This window comes from Pyrus communis, chromosome 3, assembly GCF_963583255.1.
Source record: "Pyrus communis chromosome 3, drPyrComm1.1, whole genome shotgun sequence".
Lineage (NCBI taxonomy): Eukaryota > Viridiplantae > Streptophyta > Magnoliopsida > Rosales > Rosaceae > Pyrus > Pyrus communis.
Genome location: NC_084805.1, coordinates 23261271 through 23280890, shown reverse-complemented (window position 1 = coordinate 23280890; position 19620 = coordinate 23261271). Strand labels below are relative to the sequence as shown.

At 37.5% G+C, this 19620-nt stretch overlaps 2 protein-coding genes, 1 long non-coding RNA gene and 1 pseudogene across 4 annotated transcripts; 3 read left to right on the top strand and 1 right to left on the bottom strand.

Moving 5' to 3' along the window:
- Window positions 1-1641: 1641 nt before the first annotated feature.
- LOC137729411 (transcription initiation factor TFIID subunit 11) lies at window positions 1642-4581 on the top strand. Its single transcript, XM_068468355.1, has 5 exons — window positions 1642-2035; window positions 2688-2775; window positions 2891-2990; window positions 3077-3240; window positions 4155-4581. The coding sequence occupies exons 1-4, from the start codon at window positions 1674-1676 to the stop codon at window positions 3202-3204; spliced, it is 678 nt and encodes a 225-aa protein (XP_068324456.1). The 5' UTR covers window positions 1642-1673; the 3' UTR covers window positions 3205-3240; window positions 4155-4581.
- Window positions 4582-6024: 1443 nt separating this feature from the next.
- On the top strand, window positions 6025-11068 carry LOC137730086 (uncharacterized). 2 transcript variants are annotated; one of them, XM_068469151.1, is made up of 5 exons: window positions 6026-6266; window positions 6952-7488; window positions 8456-8879; window positions 8970-9047; window positions 10453-11068. In XM_068469151.1, exons 1-5 carry the CDS (start codon window positions 6256-6258, stop codon window positions 10504-10506), a joined length of 1104 nt encoding a protein of 367 aa, XP_068325252.1. In that variant the 5' UTR covers window positions 6026-6255; the 3' UTR covers window positions 10507-11068. The 2 variants fall into 2 exon arrangements, with proteins under 2 accessions (XP_068325250.1, XP_068325252.1); XM_068469149.1 differs by lacking the exon at window positions 10453-11068 and having other exon boundaries at window positions 6025-6266; window positions 8970-9640.
- A 398-nt stretch (window positions 11069-11466) lies between these two features.
- Window positions 11467-14728, top strand: LOC137730083 (receptor-like protein EIX2; annotated as a pseudogene).
- A 6-nt stretch (window positions 14729-14734) lies between these two features.
- On the bottom strand, window positions 14735-17654 carry LOC137730084 (uncharacterized). The gene is made up of 3 exons (XR_011068083.1): window positions 17196-17654; window positions 16921-17007; window positions 14735-15749 (listed from the first exon to the last, which is right to left on the bottom strand). It is a non-coding gene; the product is annotated as an uncharacterized lncRNA (long non-coding RNA).
- Between the last annotated feature and the right edge of the window lie 1966 nt (window positions 17655-19620).

Here is a 19620-nt window from a genome sequence, read left to right as displayed (position 1 = left end):
CTCCAACATGTTTGAACAAACATTTGGATTCACATTGTTGAGGAATTTTTCTTGCAAACATCAATATAAGTATGATTTAGGGAGTCGAACACAGGACTTTCGATGCATGGCTGATAGTTGCAGACTTGTAAGTTTTTTTTTCTCAGAGCAAGATGAAGCCCACACGCCACTTTGCCTAGTTGTATTTAGCTACCATGCCTTAACCTCTTTGAAGTATCTTGTCAAATATCTTGCCCCGAAGACATCCATGCTTAATGATAGCATTAAAAACACATATATTTATTCTCCACCAGACATTTGTGATCACTTAAGGGTTGAAAGTAAAACACAAAATACGTCTGATTATTCTCCACCATTGAAGTCCAAGTTCAACGGTGAGAGATCAATGATGACACGTATGTTGGTCTCCGAATGAGCACAAAATTGTGGTGGTTAAGTATAAATAACAAGTCTAGTACGTGCAGAGAGAGAGAATGAAAGTGATGACTGATTCAGTTAGGCTGACTGACTCATCACAAAAAGAAAGAAACAAACACTGATTAGGGTTTGGTGGAGTGTCAATGCAGCAGCACTACTGCCCTACAAACTGCCCTACAATGTTTTACATATGCGTGTCAATATATATATATATATATATATCTTTTTAAGGATATGGACGAACGCAGTGATATTGGCATCACCAGATCTGCCTTTGAATCACCATATCTGAAAAGAAAGTGGCTTTATGTTAATCATCTCTTTAGCTTTAGTCGAGAAACCAATAGCTTACCTCCTTAGTGCCATAATTTGGTTGATATTGCTGAGGATATCACATCGCTGTACTACTCCCACCACCTAACTACGTTTAATCCCTTATTACCTGTTAAATTTACTAAGAATTTTAGTTACCATTGATGTAACGCTAGAAATGACGTCATGCATACCACATAACATTAGTCATTAGAAATGACGTCATGCATACCACATAACATTAGTCATTCTTTGGAATTTTTGGTGAAGCGGTGTGCAAAATACGGCTTAAAACATTCAAACCATCCGAGCACACAATTTGGTTCAGTTCAGTTTGACCTACTTGTCCTCTTACTCTGAACCAAATCTCTTTAGGAAAAAATGACTTAACCAAACTGACCGCTAATTGAATTGAGTTTGTTCGATTATGCTATTATTTTGAGGCATCAATCAAATCAAATCATTTTGAGCCGTGATGTTACATTGATTTTGAGTATTGTATGAGTCCTAAATCGAATTAAACTAACCATGCCCGCCTCTAATTTTTTTTTTTTTTTTTGAACAACGATATTATCTACATTAAGGGCGACGGGTAGGCTTATCCTGACAATAAGCTAACAATAATGTGATTCAAATTCGCCTTTGGCGAGAATCGAACCTAAAACCTCTTACTTATAAGTGAAAAAGAATACCAACTAACATTACAGTTGTAATAATCATGTTCTTTGCATAATTTGTTCCCCATTAGGCTTTCTTTTTTGGGTTCCAAAGGATTCCTGGAAGGAAAAAGGCCTAAACAAAGGAAAGCCCAAAAAACCCATACCAATGGAAAGCCCAAACGGCCCACACCAATCTTTTGCTCATTATATATTTGAAATTTGAACAAAAAGAAATAGAACAGTGTCTCGTCGGACGAAAGTTCCCAAATTCCAGAGGGATCGACAATGAAGCAGCAATCCAAGGACCCATTCGAAGCGGCGTTCGAGGAGCAAGAAGACGACTCACCGCCCGATTCTCCAGCCGTCGCTGAAGCCGCGCGCGCCGCCTTTGGTGCCCTAGAAGAGGACGACCCTCTTCTTGTTCCTGGCCCGTCATCTTCGTCCGCGCCATCGGCTGCAGCGCCGAAAGCAACAGCAGTTACCAGAACAAGAACAACGCCAACTTCTGCTGCGACGGCGCCCTCCGCCTCTGCTCGGCCCGCTGTCAAGAACAAGGATGACGACGACGATGACGACGAAGACAACATGGATGTCGAGCTCGGAAAGTTCTCCGCCACCGGTGATCCTGACAAAATGGCCAAGATGCAGTATGTTGCTTTCGAATTTTTCACTTTTATTTAACAGCATTTCATAATTCAGCTTATTTTTTAGTAATTAATCACTTTTTCATAAACCCCAATTCGTAATTCAGCTTTTTTTTTTTCTTCAAGAAATTGAGTGTCTATTTTATCAATTTACTAATTAGGGTTTGTAGATAAAAGTGCTTTGTAACTTGATGGAGCAGATTCATCATACTTTGATTTATAGCAGTAAGGGGAAACACTTCGAACTCAGATATTTAAAGAGAAACTCGACTTACTTTGTAAAACCAAGGGATTTCGTAACTAAGAATCGATTAGAGCATGACTAGTGTATAGATGAGGGTTTTGTTTTCTCCAATTGAGCTGTTGAAGTGTTTTTGTTATAAAGCTTATCGTCGTTGGGGTGTTTTTTTGGGTTTAGTAAAACAAGGGGGAAGGTGAGGCAACTCGACTAGGGTATGAAGGGTCCAAGTAGGTTTTGAATGACAACAGTTTGAAACAAAAGTTGTAAGCTCGCTAGATGTACTTTGCAGTATTCTAATTTCTAAGTATGCTTGCTTCCTTGAGCTTGTTCTAACTTGGGTTGTATCTCATCTAATACATCTGGTTGGTGATTATTCTTGTCCTTCTAAACTCCTAGATTTGAATAATCTTTCAGGGCTATTTTATCGCAGTTCTCAGAGGAACAGATGAGTAGGTACGAGTCGTTTCGCAGAGCTGGATTTCAGAGAGCCAACATGAAAAGGGTGTGATTCCTTGTTACCTTTCCATAAAGAAGGCATTTCTGGAACCTGCATAGAATTTTCATATTTTCAACAGTAGCCATTTGGCATTAATGTTTGTGTGCATTATTTGTTGCAGTTGTTAACTAGCATTAGTGGAACTCCAAAAATATCTGCGCCAATGAATATTGTAGTGTCAGGGATAGCAAAGATGTTTGTTGGTGAACTTGTTGAGACAGGTATGTTATAAAAAATTTAAAGTAACATGAATGTTAATGGCCCAACATTTATTTGGCTTACCAAGAGCCTCTATGTTCACTTGCAGCCAGAATAGTGATGTCGGAGAGGAAAGAGTCTGGGCCAATCAGGCCATGCCACCTTAGAGAAGCATACAGAAGGTTGAAGCTTGAAGGGAAGGTACCAAAGAGATCACCGTCTAGGCTCTTCCGGTAGAATGACCAATTTCACATTCTGGTGCTCATTGGACAGGTTACTACTCATAACCTTGTTAGATGTCATGGAAATCTATTGTGTGTTTGATGGCATTCTCATCCCCTACCTTTTAGGCAGTCGAATTGAGAACACCAAACCCTTCAAAAGGAAAACTGCAAATAGAAAACATATGAAAACAAGAGAGAAGCAGATAGAGAATTTGTTATAGAACGAGGGTGTTTTTCTACCTAGAACAAAAATGCTGGTTTTCATCTATATGAAGTAAAGTTGCTTCAAAACTCTGCACCATGATGCTGTGATTGTCAAGTTCAAAGTCATCTAACCTTCATAAGTTAGGCCACTGTTATTCTCTTAAAGTTGTTTTTGAGATCCTCCCCGTCTCTTTGAAAGGTAAAAATATCACAAGTGGTGTCTGGTTGTTGGATAGGTTTGTTTTCTGAAGGTTATTTGGAAGACTTAGAAACATCAGCCCGTGAGTAAAACACGTCTGGTTAGTTTGAGCATTGATTAATGTGTGCTAGGAATACACGGGAATATCAGCCCATGACGGAAATGTGATCTTATGACTAGGCTCCTGATCTCAAGAACAAAGGACGAGATCACGATCCCATTGTTTGTTTATTCCGTGAAGAGTTAAAAATGTACAGCTGCCGATGATTCATTCTTTATAATTGGTTTAGCTGTAGCATACTGAAGATAGGAAGTCCTTTCTCATGTTGCTTTTTGCAACCCCAAACATGGTATACACATCTATTTGTTTCTTTTTCGTTTTTCTTTGAGTGGAAGGCTATTTGGTGGCACATTGCTTTACAGTATACAAATCATTTCATTTTATCCTGACACAAAACTGTTTGATGAAATCTGTAAAATATACTGTTATGTGAAGAAATTTATTACCGTGTTGTTCTACTTCTGTTCTAAATCGGTCTTTCTTCTGCTCATATTTGAAGGTCGACATATCTGTAAGTTGGAGCTGGGATGCAGTACATATACCATACGATTAAAGACCAGACGTATTGCACTTCATCATCACTTGTGGTAGTTTCTTCCTCTTCGATCGCGTTTTTTGGGAGACAATGAAGGTGCGATTTAAATCACAATAACGATGATGTTGCCAGCTTCGTTTGTTGTTGCCGTTTTGACTTGTGACCCATGACACTTATGCTAGTAATTTGCCGTCCGTGCTATGTTGGTGCATATTTTTGCTCGCAACCAAGCGACTGATTGGATGTATTATAAGATATTGGACCTGTGTAGTCATTGTAATTTGTATCGTTCAGTTGCTGATACGTTAAAATATTTTGCATGTGGATGAATGAGTTTATAAAGATACTGAATGTCACTGGGTCGGGTCGAAAATGTATGACTTGGAATTCATTGGTTATTTCCGCTGCTGTTATTTATTTTTGGAAATACCCAAATGAAAATGCTTACATGCTTTTAAAGGGAAAATGGAATGTATATTTTTTTGGTAAGCAATGACAACCACCATGGGGTGGCACGTTTTGAGTTTGATTTCTGGAATTGGTAGATCGCACGATGGTGGCCAGGAGAGTTTTTGTGTCTTTTTTGGCCCGCCCCCGGTAAGATGGATCGTCGTCGGTTGGTTCCCCTTTTAAAAGGGAAAAAAAGATCATATTTACATTAAGTAGGTAGGGAACTTAGATTAAGCTACACAATGGAAATAATAGTTTAGTTTGAATTTAGTTTCGATGATATGTGAATTTTGGATCTTTCATGTATAAGTGAAAAAAAATATCACTTGTACTGAGTAATAAAACTTGATGGACGCTTAAGTTGCTAATAAAAGGGGATTAAATTGTGGTTTATATCTCGCTGATTGTTGTTGTTGCTTTAGCTTTATATTTTATTAAAAAAAATATGTAACTCGTTATGTTTGTGTGTATTTTCCTTGATTTTTATATTTGTTGAATTGAAAAGTTGAAAACTAAATTGCATGATTGCCCATGGTTTGATGCACCCTCATTAGCATACCCAACAATTGAGCAAGTGTCACAACATTTTGTATTTCTTTTGGTCGAGGTCACAAATTTGTGTACTTGAGCTTATTTTGTTTGAGGTCAAAATATATTTTTATGTTTTAGAATTAAGTCAATCAACGCTTTGTGCTTTAAGGAGTTGTTAACGAAGAGAAAAAGTGTTTGTATGTCTATGTCAAAATATGAATTTATTTGTTGACCTCGTTTATCTATTGAGAAAAGTATGAAATTAATTACATTAACAAAGTGTAGTTGGTACAATAAAAATAAAAATCCACAATTTTCGAGATATGGAGCTGAGGTTCGTTGTTGAACACGTTTTAGATATACTATCAAAATTTTATCGAATATCGTAATTAAAAGAAGATTTCTAATCAACAAGTTTAGCAGTTGATCGAGACGATGTACTCGCAACCTACACTTGAGTTTGATTTGTTGCCCGAGAGATCACATGAGTTTAGACTAGATCCTCGTCAAAAAGAAAAAAATGTTCTTCGTGTTTCAATGTTAGAATCTCAACTTTCCCAAACTACGACTCAATTAAGTCTTCGCCGAATATGCAATTGGCGAGAGCACAAGTGCGCCTACCCTTTTACCTGGGTAAGTTCATATCTAAGTAGAGATTAGGCCCAATCCTCCAATGTTTGTATAATGGGCTGTGTGAATACAGAGAAGCCCAAACCAAGTAAACGTGTCCAGAGTGCCGACCCAGCCATTGCAGCTAGTCTGCTAAGCACTGGTACAAGTGCATAGTGCGTCTTGTTGTTAGCCTCCAGCGGCAACCATATTTTGGTCGCGTTGTATAAATTTATGTTATCGCCCACTTGGGTTCTGCCTCTGCCTGCCTCTCTGCCTCCCATCTCTCTCTCTCTCTCTCTCTAGCTCTTCAGCCTCCCCGTCGTTGTTCGTGCCATTGTTGATGAACAAATCCTCAGAAACAAACCATTGATTTCTGACAACAATTTTGACTCGGTTCTTCATTTGGGTTGTATCCAAAAAGGAGATGTTAATGCTGTGAGTTGGTAGTCCGAGAGGTAGAATATTTCACCGGATGATGATGAGGTCTGCCTGCTGCTCCTCTTTTCATGTTTCTTGGTTTTTGTTTGCTTGATTGGTGTGCGATTCTCAGCGAATTAGTCCGAACCGTCGATTGGTTTTGTTGGCTTGTTGGTTCTTGGGATCAGGCTTCATCATTTCCTCCTGTTTCTGTAACTTTAATTTTTATTTTTTTCAATTTTCTGAACAATCGGTTGTTTACTGGATGAGAGATCTTCTCCTCTCTCTCTCTCTGATTTTTTCACTTGGGTCGAAATCAGCTTCTGGTTCCAATCGGATTCGGTTGCTGATGCAGAAATGCTTCGGCTCCCGCAGATAACAGAGCTCTCTGTTTCTGTTCTTCAGATTCAGCTTTCTGTTGTCAGCTGCAGAAAAATGGTGTTTGAAAACTGGTTTCGGTTTCGAATCACTCCTCACCAACATTCAAACCACTCTCACCAATACCCAGCTTCTGTTGACCAATTTCGATTCCCCGTTTTCAATCAGATTGCAAAATTGTTTCCAAAAATTACAGCTAAGATCTTGGGTTTTATCATCTCTTCAGTAAAACAGATAATCCTACCCAGAAATTTGATCTTGGAACCAGAAATTCTGAGTTCGTTTTACTTATTTCCTTCTCAATTCGTCCAAATTGATGTCGATTTATTCTTCGATTTAATGAATTCTGGGTTCTTGAATTTTGTTTTTTTAGGTACCTGAGAGTGAGCCCAGATTGCGTTCCTCTGAGCAATGGCAAGAAACCAACCGTGAGAACCATATCCAAAGACGACGGGATTACAGACACCGTGACAACAAACAGTGTAGTCACATCTCTAGAACCCACCAAACCCTTCAGATTCCGATCCCAACCCACGCCTCAAGACCCGACCCAATCCCAATTCGGAGCCCGACCCACTTCCCCAGACGGCGAAATCCACCACCAGACCCAGCAGCGGCTGGACAAGAGTCCCAGCCGGACTCCCAGCCCAATCCGCGGCGCCGGCGACGTGCTGCTGCAGTGGGGCCAGAGAAAGAGGTCGAGAGTCTCCAGGACTGAGATCCGAGCTGTCACCGATGAGTCCTCTTCGTCAGCCCAAGCGAGGCAGGCTTCAAAGCTGCAGAGGAGAGACAAGTCCATGCAGCCGCCACCGCCGCCGCCGCTGCCCCTTCCGTCTTCTTCCTCCACTACGTCGTCGTTTTCTAATGGCGGCAGACCGAGAAAGGAAGCCTCCGGGTCGCTTCCTAGCAGGTACCGTATACCAACCTTCCGAGTATCAATGCCTTTCATTATTTTGTTTTTATTTCTTTCCTTTTTTCTCGCTGTGGATTAATAATATTTACCACTTTTAATGCATTTTTTACTGCTCCGGATCACTTGGTAGATCTTGCATTAGATCTGTTCTTGTCAAAAATATTTAAAGTCCAGTCCTCCAATCACGTTGGTTTTACTTTTTTGTCCACCCATTTTTTCCTAATATATGGTATGATTTTATTTGGGGTTTTTTCCAATTAGGGTTTGCAGGCTGAGATTTTGTTTCTTCAGAGACTGTTTAGTCCTTTGGTTCAAGATCTAAAATTTACAAACCCTTTGGGTCCTTTTTGGTACAACCAACCCATGTTCTTGTCCAGCTGATCCTGTTCAATCCAACTTCAAAAACTACGCTTTTTTACAATTTTTCATTTGTTTGACCCTTTTACCCCTGGACACACCATAAAATTTCATTAATCATCCATCTCTCTCATGGTCTTTCAGCTTTTATCTCTCATAGGAGACCAAAGAATTTCAAATGCTCTGTTTTGTGCTCTCTCTCTGTTTTTTGCTTTGTTTTTCACTTTTTGTGAAGTGGATTTATAGAAAATTTCATAAAAATCTCATCACCTTCCTTGAAAATCCTCCCTCCCAATTTACCTTTTTCCTCATTGGAATTTGTGGTACTGTTTTTAGATATTCTTGGAGATAGTGAGAGTATTTATCTAATTAATTAGTATATAATAGAAGGTTAATCATGCTTTTTCTTCATTTCATTGGGTCTTAAATCATGTCCTTTTCTGTTGTCTTTCCCTCTGATTAATTATCTCTGTTCTGGGAAAGTGTAGAAAAAAAAAACCTCCATCTGATCCCTCCCACTTCCAAAAGTCACCACCTTTTTCATCCATCTAAATCTCCCCAACTCACCCGTTTATTGCAATCTCCTCTTCTCTTCTGCCATGATCAGGAATTTGGAAGATCGATCTGCCGGCGTTAATAGGTCGCCATCGAGAAACCCTACTGGTGGTAGCAACGGCCGAGCCGCTTCTAGATCTACGGCGGGGAAAAGATCTCCTCCGCCGGAGAAAAATGAGAGAAAGGTGCCAGCTTGCTTGGGCAGGTCATCAGCAGCAGCCAAAGATGACAGCAAGCCAAATGGAGCTCAAGCTGAACGTGTGAATCATGCTGATTCTACTTTGTTGCAATCGGATCAATTAGCCGCTGGTTCGCGCGCGGCAGCGGAGAAGGTGAACTACGAAGTGGTGGAGTGGCCGAGAATTTATATTGCTCTGTCGAGGAAGGAGAAGGAAGATGATTTCCTTGCAATGAAAGGCACGAAGCTCCCTCAGAGACCCAAAAAAAGAGCCAAAAATGTTGATAGAACTCTGCAGGTATGTTAAAATTTAAATCATTGTTCTTCAATTTTATTTTTAATTTTAATTTTTGGGTTTAATAATTCAAATATATTTTTTTGTTGGCAGTATTGTTTTCCAGGGATGTGGCTGTCTGACTTGACAAGGAATCGATATGAGGTCAGGGAGAAGAAATGTGTGAAGAAGGTAATATGCTGCTCTTTCCTGCTGTTTTCCTCTTTTGTCTTTTTCCTCAGTTTTTTATAAATTTTAAATTTCCACACACCTTCATTAATATGGAAAAGGAAATATATTTTTGCTAGAGAACAAGATCCAACTAGATTTGAGGTCAGGTGTTATATGAAACGGGTTCAATGCCACCGTAGCGTTTCAGTTCAAAAATGTATTGATATGTAAATAAAAACTTACACATGATAATATGTTATTAGACTGTAACTTCGACGATAGACACAATTCATGTAAGGGATTCGTATATAATTGACATTGCTCAAAAGTTTGCGACTAATTGTCATTCACTTTTTGTTTTCTTAGTGGAGGGAATAATTAGGTGCTTAAAGTGGAGAATAATAATATTTAACAATGTCTTTTCATACCAACATTAATAATATTTCTATTGGTGGTGAAAAGTGAAAAACAGCCTGTATTTGATTTATTTATGGAAGTGTATTTTGACATTCTATTTTTTTAGTGTTTTAGACATGTTATTCCTCTTTTGGCTTTTTAGTTAAAATTGTCTTTGACATTATTATAATTCTTTATTTTAATATTTGAGATTTAAAACCGATAAAAATGATCTTTGAGATTGTCCATTGACAATCATTTTGGTATTTTAGTAAAAAATCTTTATTAAATTAAAGAAACTACCAGTTCAAGAGGAAGAGTTGATTTTTAAAATGGTCTCTGAAATTATTATAACTCCTTATTTTAATCTTTGAGATTTAAAACCGATAAAAGTGATCTTTGAGATTGTCTATCGTCAATTATTTTGGTATTTTAGTAAAAAAATCTTTATTAAATTAAAGAAACTACCAGTTCAAGAGGAAGAGTTGATTTGACAAAAATATTCTCAATTTAACAAAGATTTCTCATGGAACGGTGGGCAAACTTTGGACAATTTATATCAATTTTAAATATCAGGGATGCAAGGGGGGAGTTGTGTCAATCTTATAAACAATTTTGGAAAAAAACAAAAAAAATTCCTCTTTTAATTCCAAAAATACAATGTTGTAGGAGCATGACTAGTTCTCAAATTTTGATTTCTTTGTAACGCCTAATAACTCCAAATTTTCTTTTATTTGTTTTATGCCAAGTCTACAAAATTTAAGATAACAAAGAAGAGGAAATGAAATCACTTGACACGGGTATTCCATTAATAAATTAAATTACATAATTAATGCATTGAAATCATAAAATTATGAATTATATAATATAGTTTAATTTGCTAGTGGAATACGCATGTGAACTGAGATAGGAAAAGTAAAATGAAGAAGGTAACTAGTATATTGGTCAACAAATAAATAGATAAAATAGTAAAGGTAACATAATATTTTGGTCGACCCTTGTGGTGATTGTGTTGGCTTTGCATGTGCAGCAAAAGAGAAGGGGACTCAAGGGAATGGACAGCCTCGACAGTGATTCCGAGTAGCCACCTTTTTATTTTAATTCCCCTAAATTGTATAATTATTCAAAATTATTATAGAAAAGAAAAACAAAAAGTGTGAGAAATTCAAAAATCAAATACTGCTACCCCGGGTCAGGGGGTAAGGGCCCACTCACCGGCCTTTTCGTAGTCCACATGCCCTTGCTTTGTAGGACACAGTGTTCCTGCCGTCGATGTTGATGATGATGGTTTTTGTCATTTTGAGGATCAACGGCTGAGATGTTCTTGAGCTCTAAGGGGTAGTTATGAGATTTTAGACTTTGGGGTGAGGGCATTTTGGTCAGCAGAGGTCATTGACCGGAAATGTGAGAAGTGTACGTGGCTTTTTGACTCGGTCTGTCTGTGACTCTGTGGACGCCACCCAACTCGGCAATTAGATAAACTAGAAATTTCTTGTTCTTTCTCAAATGTGTTTTTTATTTTATTTAAATTTGTTGGTTTCTGGCATCGATTAATTGATGTTGGCTATAAATATCTTTTGGAGTTTTTTGATGCTAATCTCGTGTGTAAAGCTTGCTTCTGTAATTCTCCCTTCAATGGCAAAGCTGTTTCACTTTTCTTTTTGTTACTAATTCCTCATAAAACACACAATTTTCTTATGCTTCGATGTATATCTTACATGTCATTGTGTGGAACCAATTCTTAGTAAAAATATATTTTGAATTTTAAAAAACCATTTCAAGTGCTTCCTACTAGAAGGGCGCTTTTTGGAAAAAGCATTGTAAGTGCTTTTGGAACTTAAAATTATTTTCTTTAAAAACGTTTTTAATTATTTTAAAAACATTTCTAAACAAGTGATGCTCTTTTTGCACAACAAAACACGAAAAGCAAATGTTGAGATTTAACTAAATTTCATTTGATCAAATCTCAACAATCCATTCGTGAAAAACGGTGCGATATAGGCCCAAGTCTCGTCAACCTGAGAGGACTTTGCTAACTTGTAGAATGGGCGGAGGACTTGGAATTTTCGACCCCAACGATTTCCTAGCAAGCTTCAGCTTCTTATATATTCACTTGTATCCTCACCTCAGTACCCAGCCATCTGCAACAGAAACGAAAAACTTGGTAAAAATGGATAGGTTCCATGCTTGCTTATTCAACCCTACTTTTCACCTCAATATTTTGCTCTTTCTGGTTTTGGCCTCTTCATATCTTTCAGTCACTGCGAAATCATGCATCAAGGAAGAGAGAGGAGCACTTCTCAGCTTTAAACAACACCTCGCCGATCCGTCCGGTAGGCTTTCTTCTTGGGTTGGTCAGGATTGCTGTCAATGGGAAGGGATTTCGTGCGACAACCGCACTGGTCACGCTACAAAAATTGACCTCCGTAATACTTATTGAGATCGGTTGGGAGGTGATGAAGAGTGGGACGAGTTGGCTTATGAAAGGTCTTTCTTGACAGGTAAGGTAACTTCATCCTTGCTTACCTTGAAACATTTGAGCTACGTAGACCTAAGTTACAATAATTTCCAAGGGATTCAAATTGTTTGCCAACTTCGAACTTTGAGCTATCTCAACATCTCATCTGCATCATCTGTGGGAGAATCTGAATTTCCCAAAAGCATTTTCAACCTTACTAACCTCCAAACACTTGACCTAAGTGGAAATTCTTTCACCGGTCATTTTCCGCCCCAACTTGCAAGCCTCGAAGCTCTTAAACACCTTGATTTATCTCGTAATTACCTCAAAGGTAGAATTCCCAAACTCCTCGGAAACTTTTGCAAACTAAAGATCTTAAACCTCGGTGACAACGAATTTGATGGGGGGATTCAAGAGCTTTTGAGTGGTTTCTCAAATTGCACAAATAACAGATTAGAATCACTAGATTTGTCTATCAATAAGTTTGCAACAGAATTGTCTGACTCCTTAAGAGTTCCAACAAGCTTGCAGCACCTTGACCTTGGAAGCAACTTGTTTTGGGGCTCGTTTCCAACTTCTGTTGGAAACTTGTCATCCTTGAAAAGTCTACGCCTTCATTACAACAACTTGAACGGATCTATTCCCGAAAGTTTGGGCCAACTATCTGAGCTAGTTGACCTGGATTTGGATGGCAATTCATGGGAAGGCATTTTAACAGAAACTCATTTGATAAATCTCACAAGACTGAGATCTATTTATCTGTCCACGGAACGAGCTGTGCCGCTCATTTTCAATATGACTTATGAGTGGATTCCCCCCTTCCAGCTCCACACAATTTACATTATAAATTGTAGTGTAGGTCCTGCCTTTCCTGTATGGCTTCAATCTCAGACTGAGCTACTTAATGTCGTCCTTCGTAGTACCAGAATCTCAGATTCTATACCAGAGGAATGGTTCTTGAACTTATCTTCCAAAGTTGAACGTTTGCATTTGTCTCATAACCAAATCCGCGCAAAGCTTCGATCCCAACTCAAATTTCCAAATTTATATTATATGGATTTGAGTCATAATCAATTTGAAGGTCCACTCCCACTTTTATCTTCTAATGCCACTCACCTTTATCTCGAAAGTAATAGTTTTTCCGGGCCTATTCCTTCAAATTTCGGACAACTGATGCCCAAATTAAGAGCTTTGAGTCTTGCGGAGAATCACTTGAATGGTACAATTCCGTCCTCTTTATGCGACATGCAGAACTTGACAATCTTGTCCCTTAGGAGCAATCAGTTATACGGAGAATTCCCGGACGCATGGAGTGTGTGGCCAAATATATGGGTTGTTGATGTGGCATACAATAATCTCTCTGGTAATATTCCGAGTTCAATGGGTGTCCCGAGTTCTCTGCTTATATTGAAGATGAACAATAACAATTTCGGCGGCGAAATTCCTTTCGAGTTGAAAAATGCAACTTTTTTTAGCAGTATTGATCTTGGAGGCAACAAATTAACCGGAAGTGTTCCTTTATGGATCGGATCAAACTACTCCGAGTTGTCTACGCTGCGTTTGCATTCCAACTTTTTAAGTGGGCACATCCCGAGCCATCTTTGCAATCTTCCCTTCCTTCACATCCTAGACCTCGGCCATAACAATCTTTCAGGGACTATTCCCAAGTGTTTGAAGAATTTGACTGCTTTGAATTTCATTCCATCCAACAATTATTCAGACCCTGGATATGATGATATACAAACAACAGTCACGGCGAAAGGAAGCGAACTCGTATATTACAAGACTACTTTGAGATGGGTGTATAGCATTGATCTTTCATCAAATAATTTAGAAGGCGAAATTCCTGAAGAAATGACCAGCCTCATTGCATTGGGGACCTTGAACTTGTCAAGAAATCAGTTAAGGGGGAACATTCCCTCAACGATTGGAAATTTGCGTTGGTTGGAAACTCTTGATCTCTCACACAATCGCCTTTCGGGACAAATTCCTCAAAGTTACTCCTCTTTGTCGCTCTTGGCTCATGTGAACTTGTCTTTCAACAACTTGGCTGGAAGAATTCCTTCGGGCAACCAACTCCAGACGCTCGAGGACCCATCCATTTATGAAGGCAATCCATTACTCTGTGGGGTTCCTTTAACTAAGTGCCCTGGAGATGAAACACCGCCTTTTCCCTCTAGTGATGCAAGAGATAATAAAGATGAAGACGATAATGGAAAGCTTTGGCTCTATGTCAGTATAACACTCGGCTTCATCACAGGCTTTTGGGGAATTTGTGGCACATTAATCATAAAGAAGTCATGGAGGTATGCCTATTTTCGTTTCTTTGATGATATGAAAGATAAAGTAGCATTAGCAATTGCATTGAAAGTGGCTCAGTTGCAAAGAAAAATATGATTCGAAATAATGTACTGAACTCATAATAGTATTCTTACTATGCGTGATGCTTTATGTTGGTCTTTGTAATGTGTAATAAGCTACTAGAACACGATGTGTTCTGTTTTAAGTACTTCAGTTGTTTGCTTTGATTAAGATTTAACTTCAATTGTTTGTCGGAAGTTCGAAATTCAAATTTGATGCAGATAAAAATAATAATGTTCTAACAACAGTTGCATTCAAGGAATTAATTACCTATTCAAACAAAACAAAAATGTCGATTTACAAAACGCTGAATAAGTTTACAAAGGAACATGTTTTGTATAACATATATCCAAATGAAATCTGAGCCACTCCCAAAACGCTGGAGATCTGGCAGATTCCGATTGGGCTCAAAACCAGGAACATCTTATGAGCACCTTGTGGCAATGACGGATCCAGACTTCTAACATTGGGTGGTCCTAGTATTGAACTTGAAGTATCCGGAATTGGATCAGAACCATCCAAAATTGGAGTTAAAACTATTACAAATAAAATTGTCTAGATTAATCGATAATGTTTTCACATGTTAATATCGTTCCATACTTCTAATTTCTACACATTATCAATTATTAAAACAAAAAATCATATCCGTTAATGAACAAACATATCTATTTATATATATATATATATATATATTAACTAACACATGATCAAATCAAATAGTAAAAAATCATAAATTACAATCTAATAAGCATAGTAATAACTATAATCTATTAGAAATTCAAAATTTTTCATCCATTATACATCTATTTCAATAGCATCCTGTATTATTAATTTGGGCTAAGATTAGAAAGCTTAGTTAAATTTAAAAAATAGGACATTATCAAAAAATGAAAAATAGAAATTAAGAAATTCAGTGGTGGTGGACAGGAGAGGTGGAGCAAGTGGTGGATCCGTGGAGGGTTGGTAGGTTGTGGACGGAAGGATAAAGGGAATTGGGAATAGGAGGAAAAAGAGATTTGGGCTTTGGGCATTACTAGAAAAATGTCCGCTCTCTGTATCGAATTTTCAAACTATAATCGACAACAGCTATGAATAATATCTACAGAAAAATTCACTCAAAAGGCTGCAGCACTACAATCGCATTCTCAAATGCAGTAATTAGACAATGCACATTTTACTTGAGTAATTCCCACAAAGCCACAAATTAATAGTCATCACCAAATAATTGAAAAACCATGAGATAGGCGAATCAATGCGATAAAATAAGCAGTTCAGTTTGCATCAATATTATATTAAGTTGACATCGAGAATCAATATACAATCAAAATGGCGAATTCGGAAGTATATGTTAACAAAAGTTGCAATCGCTCCAGTTCGCTTATATGTTTGAGTGTCAGTGAGGATTTTGACGATTTAGAAGATGCACCTCAGATTGATTGATGGGACAAAGTCTCTTACATTAACCGGCATGTTGATTTAACCTAAGCCTCATTCTTTTTCTTTTGGTTCTGAAAAAAAAAAAAAACATGAAAAAGATAAAGCTTATCATTCCAATTGTAATTGGGATAAAATATTCTTCACATTTTTTTTTTTTTTTCCAAAGCTTTTCAATAAAGAAGAGACTGTTCGTATGGTTTGACGTTTTTCATGCCAGCAAACCTTCTCCAATATTCCCAATGGTCAAACAGTAGTAAAAATGTAATGAAGATGGAGACTACCCCAGCTTGTCTCTGATTAAATGCATGTAGATACTGAATTTTGTCAAGTTTTTACCAGATTGACTGCAGCAGATGATACTTAGTATCAATGTCTTATAATATGTGTTATGTATATGCTTTTTGTAAACATCTTTTCCCTACATTTTTTTAGTAGAAGAACTCAACTGAATTAGCTATTACGAAAGAGAGAATGTCAATCATGTGGTTTATTATTTCATTGAGATTGATGGTGTCTGTCAGATTTAGGAAAATGAGATCAAACACCGTTCTGATTTTATGACAGATTTTCATTTTTATGAATTAATTTGTGGAATAGAATGCACATTGTTGCCCTGGATTTGGTTTTGAACTGTGCTCTTATTTGTAGTATCTTATGCATAGATTGAGTGCTCGAGAAAAATTTAGGTCACTGATTCATGAAGTATGAAATGTTCTCTTGCATTAAAATTGGTACTAGCTGTTCCTAAAGTCGTGTTATGCGTGAACTCCTCATTAACTTTCGCATGAACTACTAATTATGCGATTGCTCTGTTTTAATTTGTAAAAATATTATATCTTCCCTACCATATTAGATCCTTATTTTCAAAGTGAAGTTTCCCCTTCTATTAGCTTTAGTTCTTTGGATTTTACAAATATCAACAGCCTCTGGAAGTCGGTGTACTTAACTATCGTCATCTCTCACACAAGTGAATGCTTAAATTGCACCAGTTGAAGGTGTAAATGTATTGGTGGCCTCTTCAATTTATCGATTAAATTGGTACCGATGAGGATGTCAGATCATGTTAGGGTCCAGTCTTTTAAGTTTTGACCGAGTTCATCTATCTTGCATTTCAGAGAGTGGTCTACATATTTTCTAAGTAAATTCAGTAGTATAATGTAATGATGCAAGTGCAACTAAAGAGAAAACATCTGCAGACATGATTTTGCAAAATCATAAAACTCTTAAGAGTTTGAACCGTACCGGAAAGTTTATATGAGTTGAAGAAGGACCCTACTTAAGTCGGCAAGATCATAAGCTCTTACAGCTTCTCCTCCATATCAGAACCACCTGCAGTCCAAACTAACAAAGATTCAATGCCAAATCAAAGAAAATCAGTGATAATTTAAACAAAAACCTCTAACTATTGTTGTAGAGAGAATTCATATCAAGACAAACTACATTATTTGATTCGAATTGAATCCAAAAGCAGCAAAAGAAAACGAACAGAGCAAGACAAACCCTAGAAACGAACAGACCAAAATTAAACTCAGCATATCTCTCCGTCTCTCCTTCTCTCAGTGCAGCCCATAACGCTGCTTGCTTTGCTGCACCTCTGTCTGTCTGCAAGATTTCTCCTTCTTTCCCTCTCTCTCTTCTTCTCTATCTGCAGGCCGTACCCTTGTCTGCAACAACACTCCCTCAATCCCATCGAACGAAGCAGACAGTATCCCCAAATCCCAAACATACAATGACAAAAATACCCCCACAATTTCTCCCCTGTCCGTCCGATCTGAAATCTAAACGGGTCCAAGAGTAACTTTGCTTGTTTCAAGACTCGGCCGTTTTGGTCCAGGCCTAGGCCTCTGTCTGGGCCTGTTGAATGCAAACCGAACCTGGCAAATCCGTAACAAAGCAAATTTTTTTGTAGATAGGCAATTTGGTAAATAAATCAAAATCAGGGTAGTTTTACTTTAGGTTATGAATAGTGTCAAAATTTCCTCCTCAACTTTGGACTATTGTAACTAGCAGAGGATGCACACGCGATGGTGCGGGATTGGAAATTCTATTACAGTACTATTTACATACAAAAAATAACACTTGAATGTGTGTACAACTAACTGTACATACTATTTACATACAAAAGATTAGGCGGATATATATTTACTAGATATGCTAGATGGTGTACCAAGAGATGTTCATTCTTCTCACATTGGGTTGTTGAGGTGCCTCATCTTCTTTCTTGTCTATGTTATCTTCTCTACCGTGTTGTTCAAACATAAATGTGTCATGTTCATGAGACTTACGAGTTACGATCAAGAGCCTAATATGCAAGATTCGCCGATTACAAACTCAGTCATAATACAACGAATAAAATTATATACACAGTATTATGAACATAATTTTAATTTTCTACTAATTCGACGAAGCATGGAAACGTACAAACAAGTGCAACATATAACCAAAATCATGCACCTTTAACTTCAGGTGCTTGTATCATTAGTAGTTGTCATCATTGTAGTCATTTTACTAACATAATTATCATCACCTCAAGTAATTAAGTATGTTTATCAAATTGCCCCTCTCGAGGCCACTAATTTTTCCACAAAGTTTTAGATATCTCATTCCCAACCATACATCCAAATAAACAAAAATTAAAACTCTACAGTACCAATACACACAATCAAAACTCGAACTCGAAAACTCATGTCCAAAGTAATATCAAATGATAGCATTTACTCAATTTTAAGAAGTTGAACAGAGAAAGGTTAAAATAAAACTAATCTAAGTTCGAGATCGAAATACCTGAACAACATCAGTAAAGCTGCGTTCTTCCTTTTCAAGTAAATGGTGTCACATATAGTGTGTTAAGTGTACATTTTGACAATGATGACGGGATAAGACCGAGAATGCTTTTCCAATTGGATTACAACAATTATTGCATATACTAACCTTAGGTATGTATGGTATCAGCTTAAACCTTGTATTTCTTTATGCATCATCCCCCTTGCAAAAAATATGTAACTACGGCCATCTTTGTGTCAATTCAATGTTTTTTGTTAGCCCCATATGTAATGGAACCTGGTCATGAAGGAAAGTTATAACTTCAACATGCCTACTAACCAAATGAGACCTATGCCTATTCGTCATTGACATGTATAAATAGACTAAACCCCAACCAACATATAGCAACTACATATTGATTAACAAATAGCAAGAAATCAAATCTTACATACTGTTATGTATCACACTGAAAATTTTATCATCGTATTAAGTGTATAATTATAAACCAATTCTGTTGATTTTGAGACCCCGGTCTGTATTCTACCGAATAGTTAAGTGTATAATTATAAAATCAAAATTTTATCATTTTGAGACCCTGGTCTGTATTCTACTGAATAGTTATACCCCAAAAGTTTGACAAGCCAATTCTGTTGATGTGGAGTTGTAATACGTTGCTTGAGAAAGTACTTGATTGGCTTGTGATCTGTAATGATGCAAAATTGTTGGCCTAGCATATATGGTCTCCAATGTTGGACGGCAAAGACAATAGCTAACAGCTCTTTGTCGTAAGTGGAGAGAGCAAGATTTCGTTATGATAAAGCTTTACTAAGGTAAGCGATGTGGTGGCTTTCTTGGCATAACACGGCCTCTATGCAGGTATTTCAAAAAATATATTTAATTATAGGCCCAATTGTGATTTGTTCAAACATGGGCGTTGGGATGTGGCTTTTATAAGCATGTTTGGTTACTCAAATCTCTCTCACAGCCGATGTGGGACTCTCCCACCCACTTCCATTTTTCTTTTTTTCTACTTCCTTTCCCACAGTTGATGTGGGACTCTCCCACCCACTTCCTATTTTTTTTTTACTCTAAATAAAACCTCTCACATTTGACTTGAAATACAAAAGTTGTATTTTTTAAATTTTACTTGTAGTTATTAAATTTAAGTTGTATTTTTTT

Bases quoted from the DNA above. Each gene is read 5' to 3' on its own strand.
- LOC137729411 (XM_068468355.1), top strand. From the start codon at position 1,674: ATGAAGCAGCAATCCAAGGACCCATTCGAAGCGGCGTTCGAGGAGCAA. The intron at 2,776-2,890 runs GTGTGATTCCTT...TATTTGTTGCAG, and splicing joins AGAGAGCCAACATGAAAAGG to TTGTTAACTAGCATTAGTGG. The intron at 2,991-3,076 runs GTATGTTATAAA...GTTCACTTGCAG, and splicing joins TGGTGAACTTGTTGAGACAG to CCAGAATAGTGATGTCGGAG.
- LOC137730086 (XM_068469149.1), top strand. The intron at 7,489-8,455 runs GTACCGTATACC...TGCCATGATCAG, and splicing joins TCCGGGTCGCTTCCTAGCAG to GAATTTGGAAGATCGATCTG. The intron at 8,880-8,969 runs GTATGTTAAAAT...TTTTGTTGGCAG, and splicing joins ATGTTGATAGAACTCTGCAG to TATTGTTTTCCAGGGATGTG.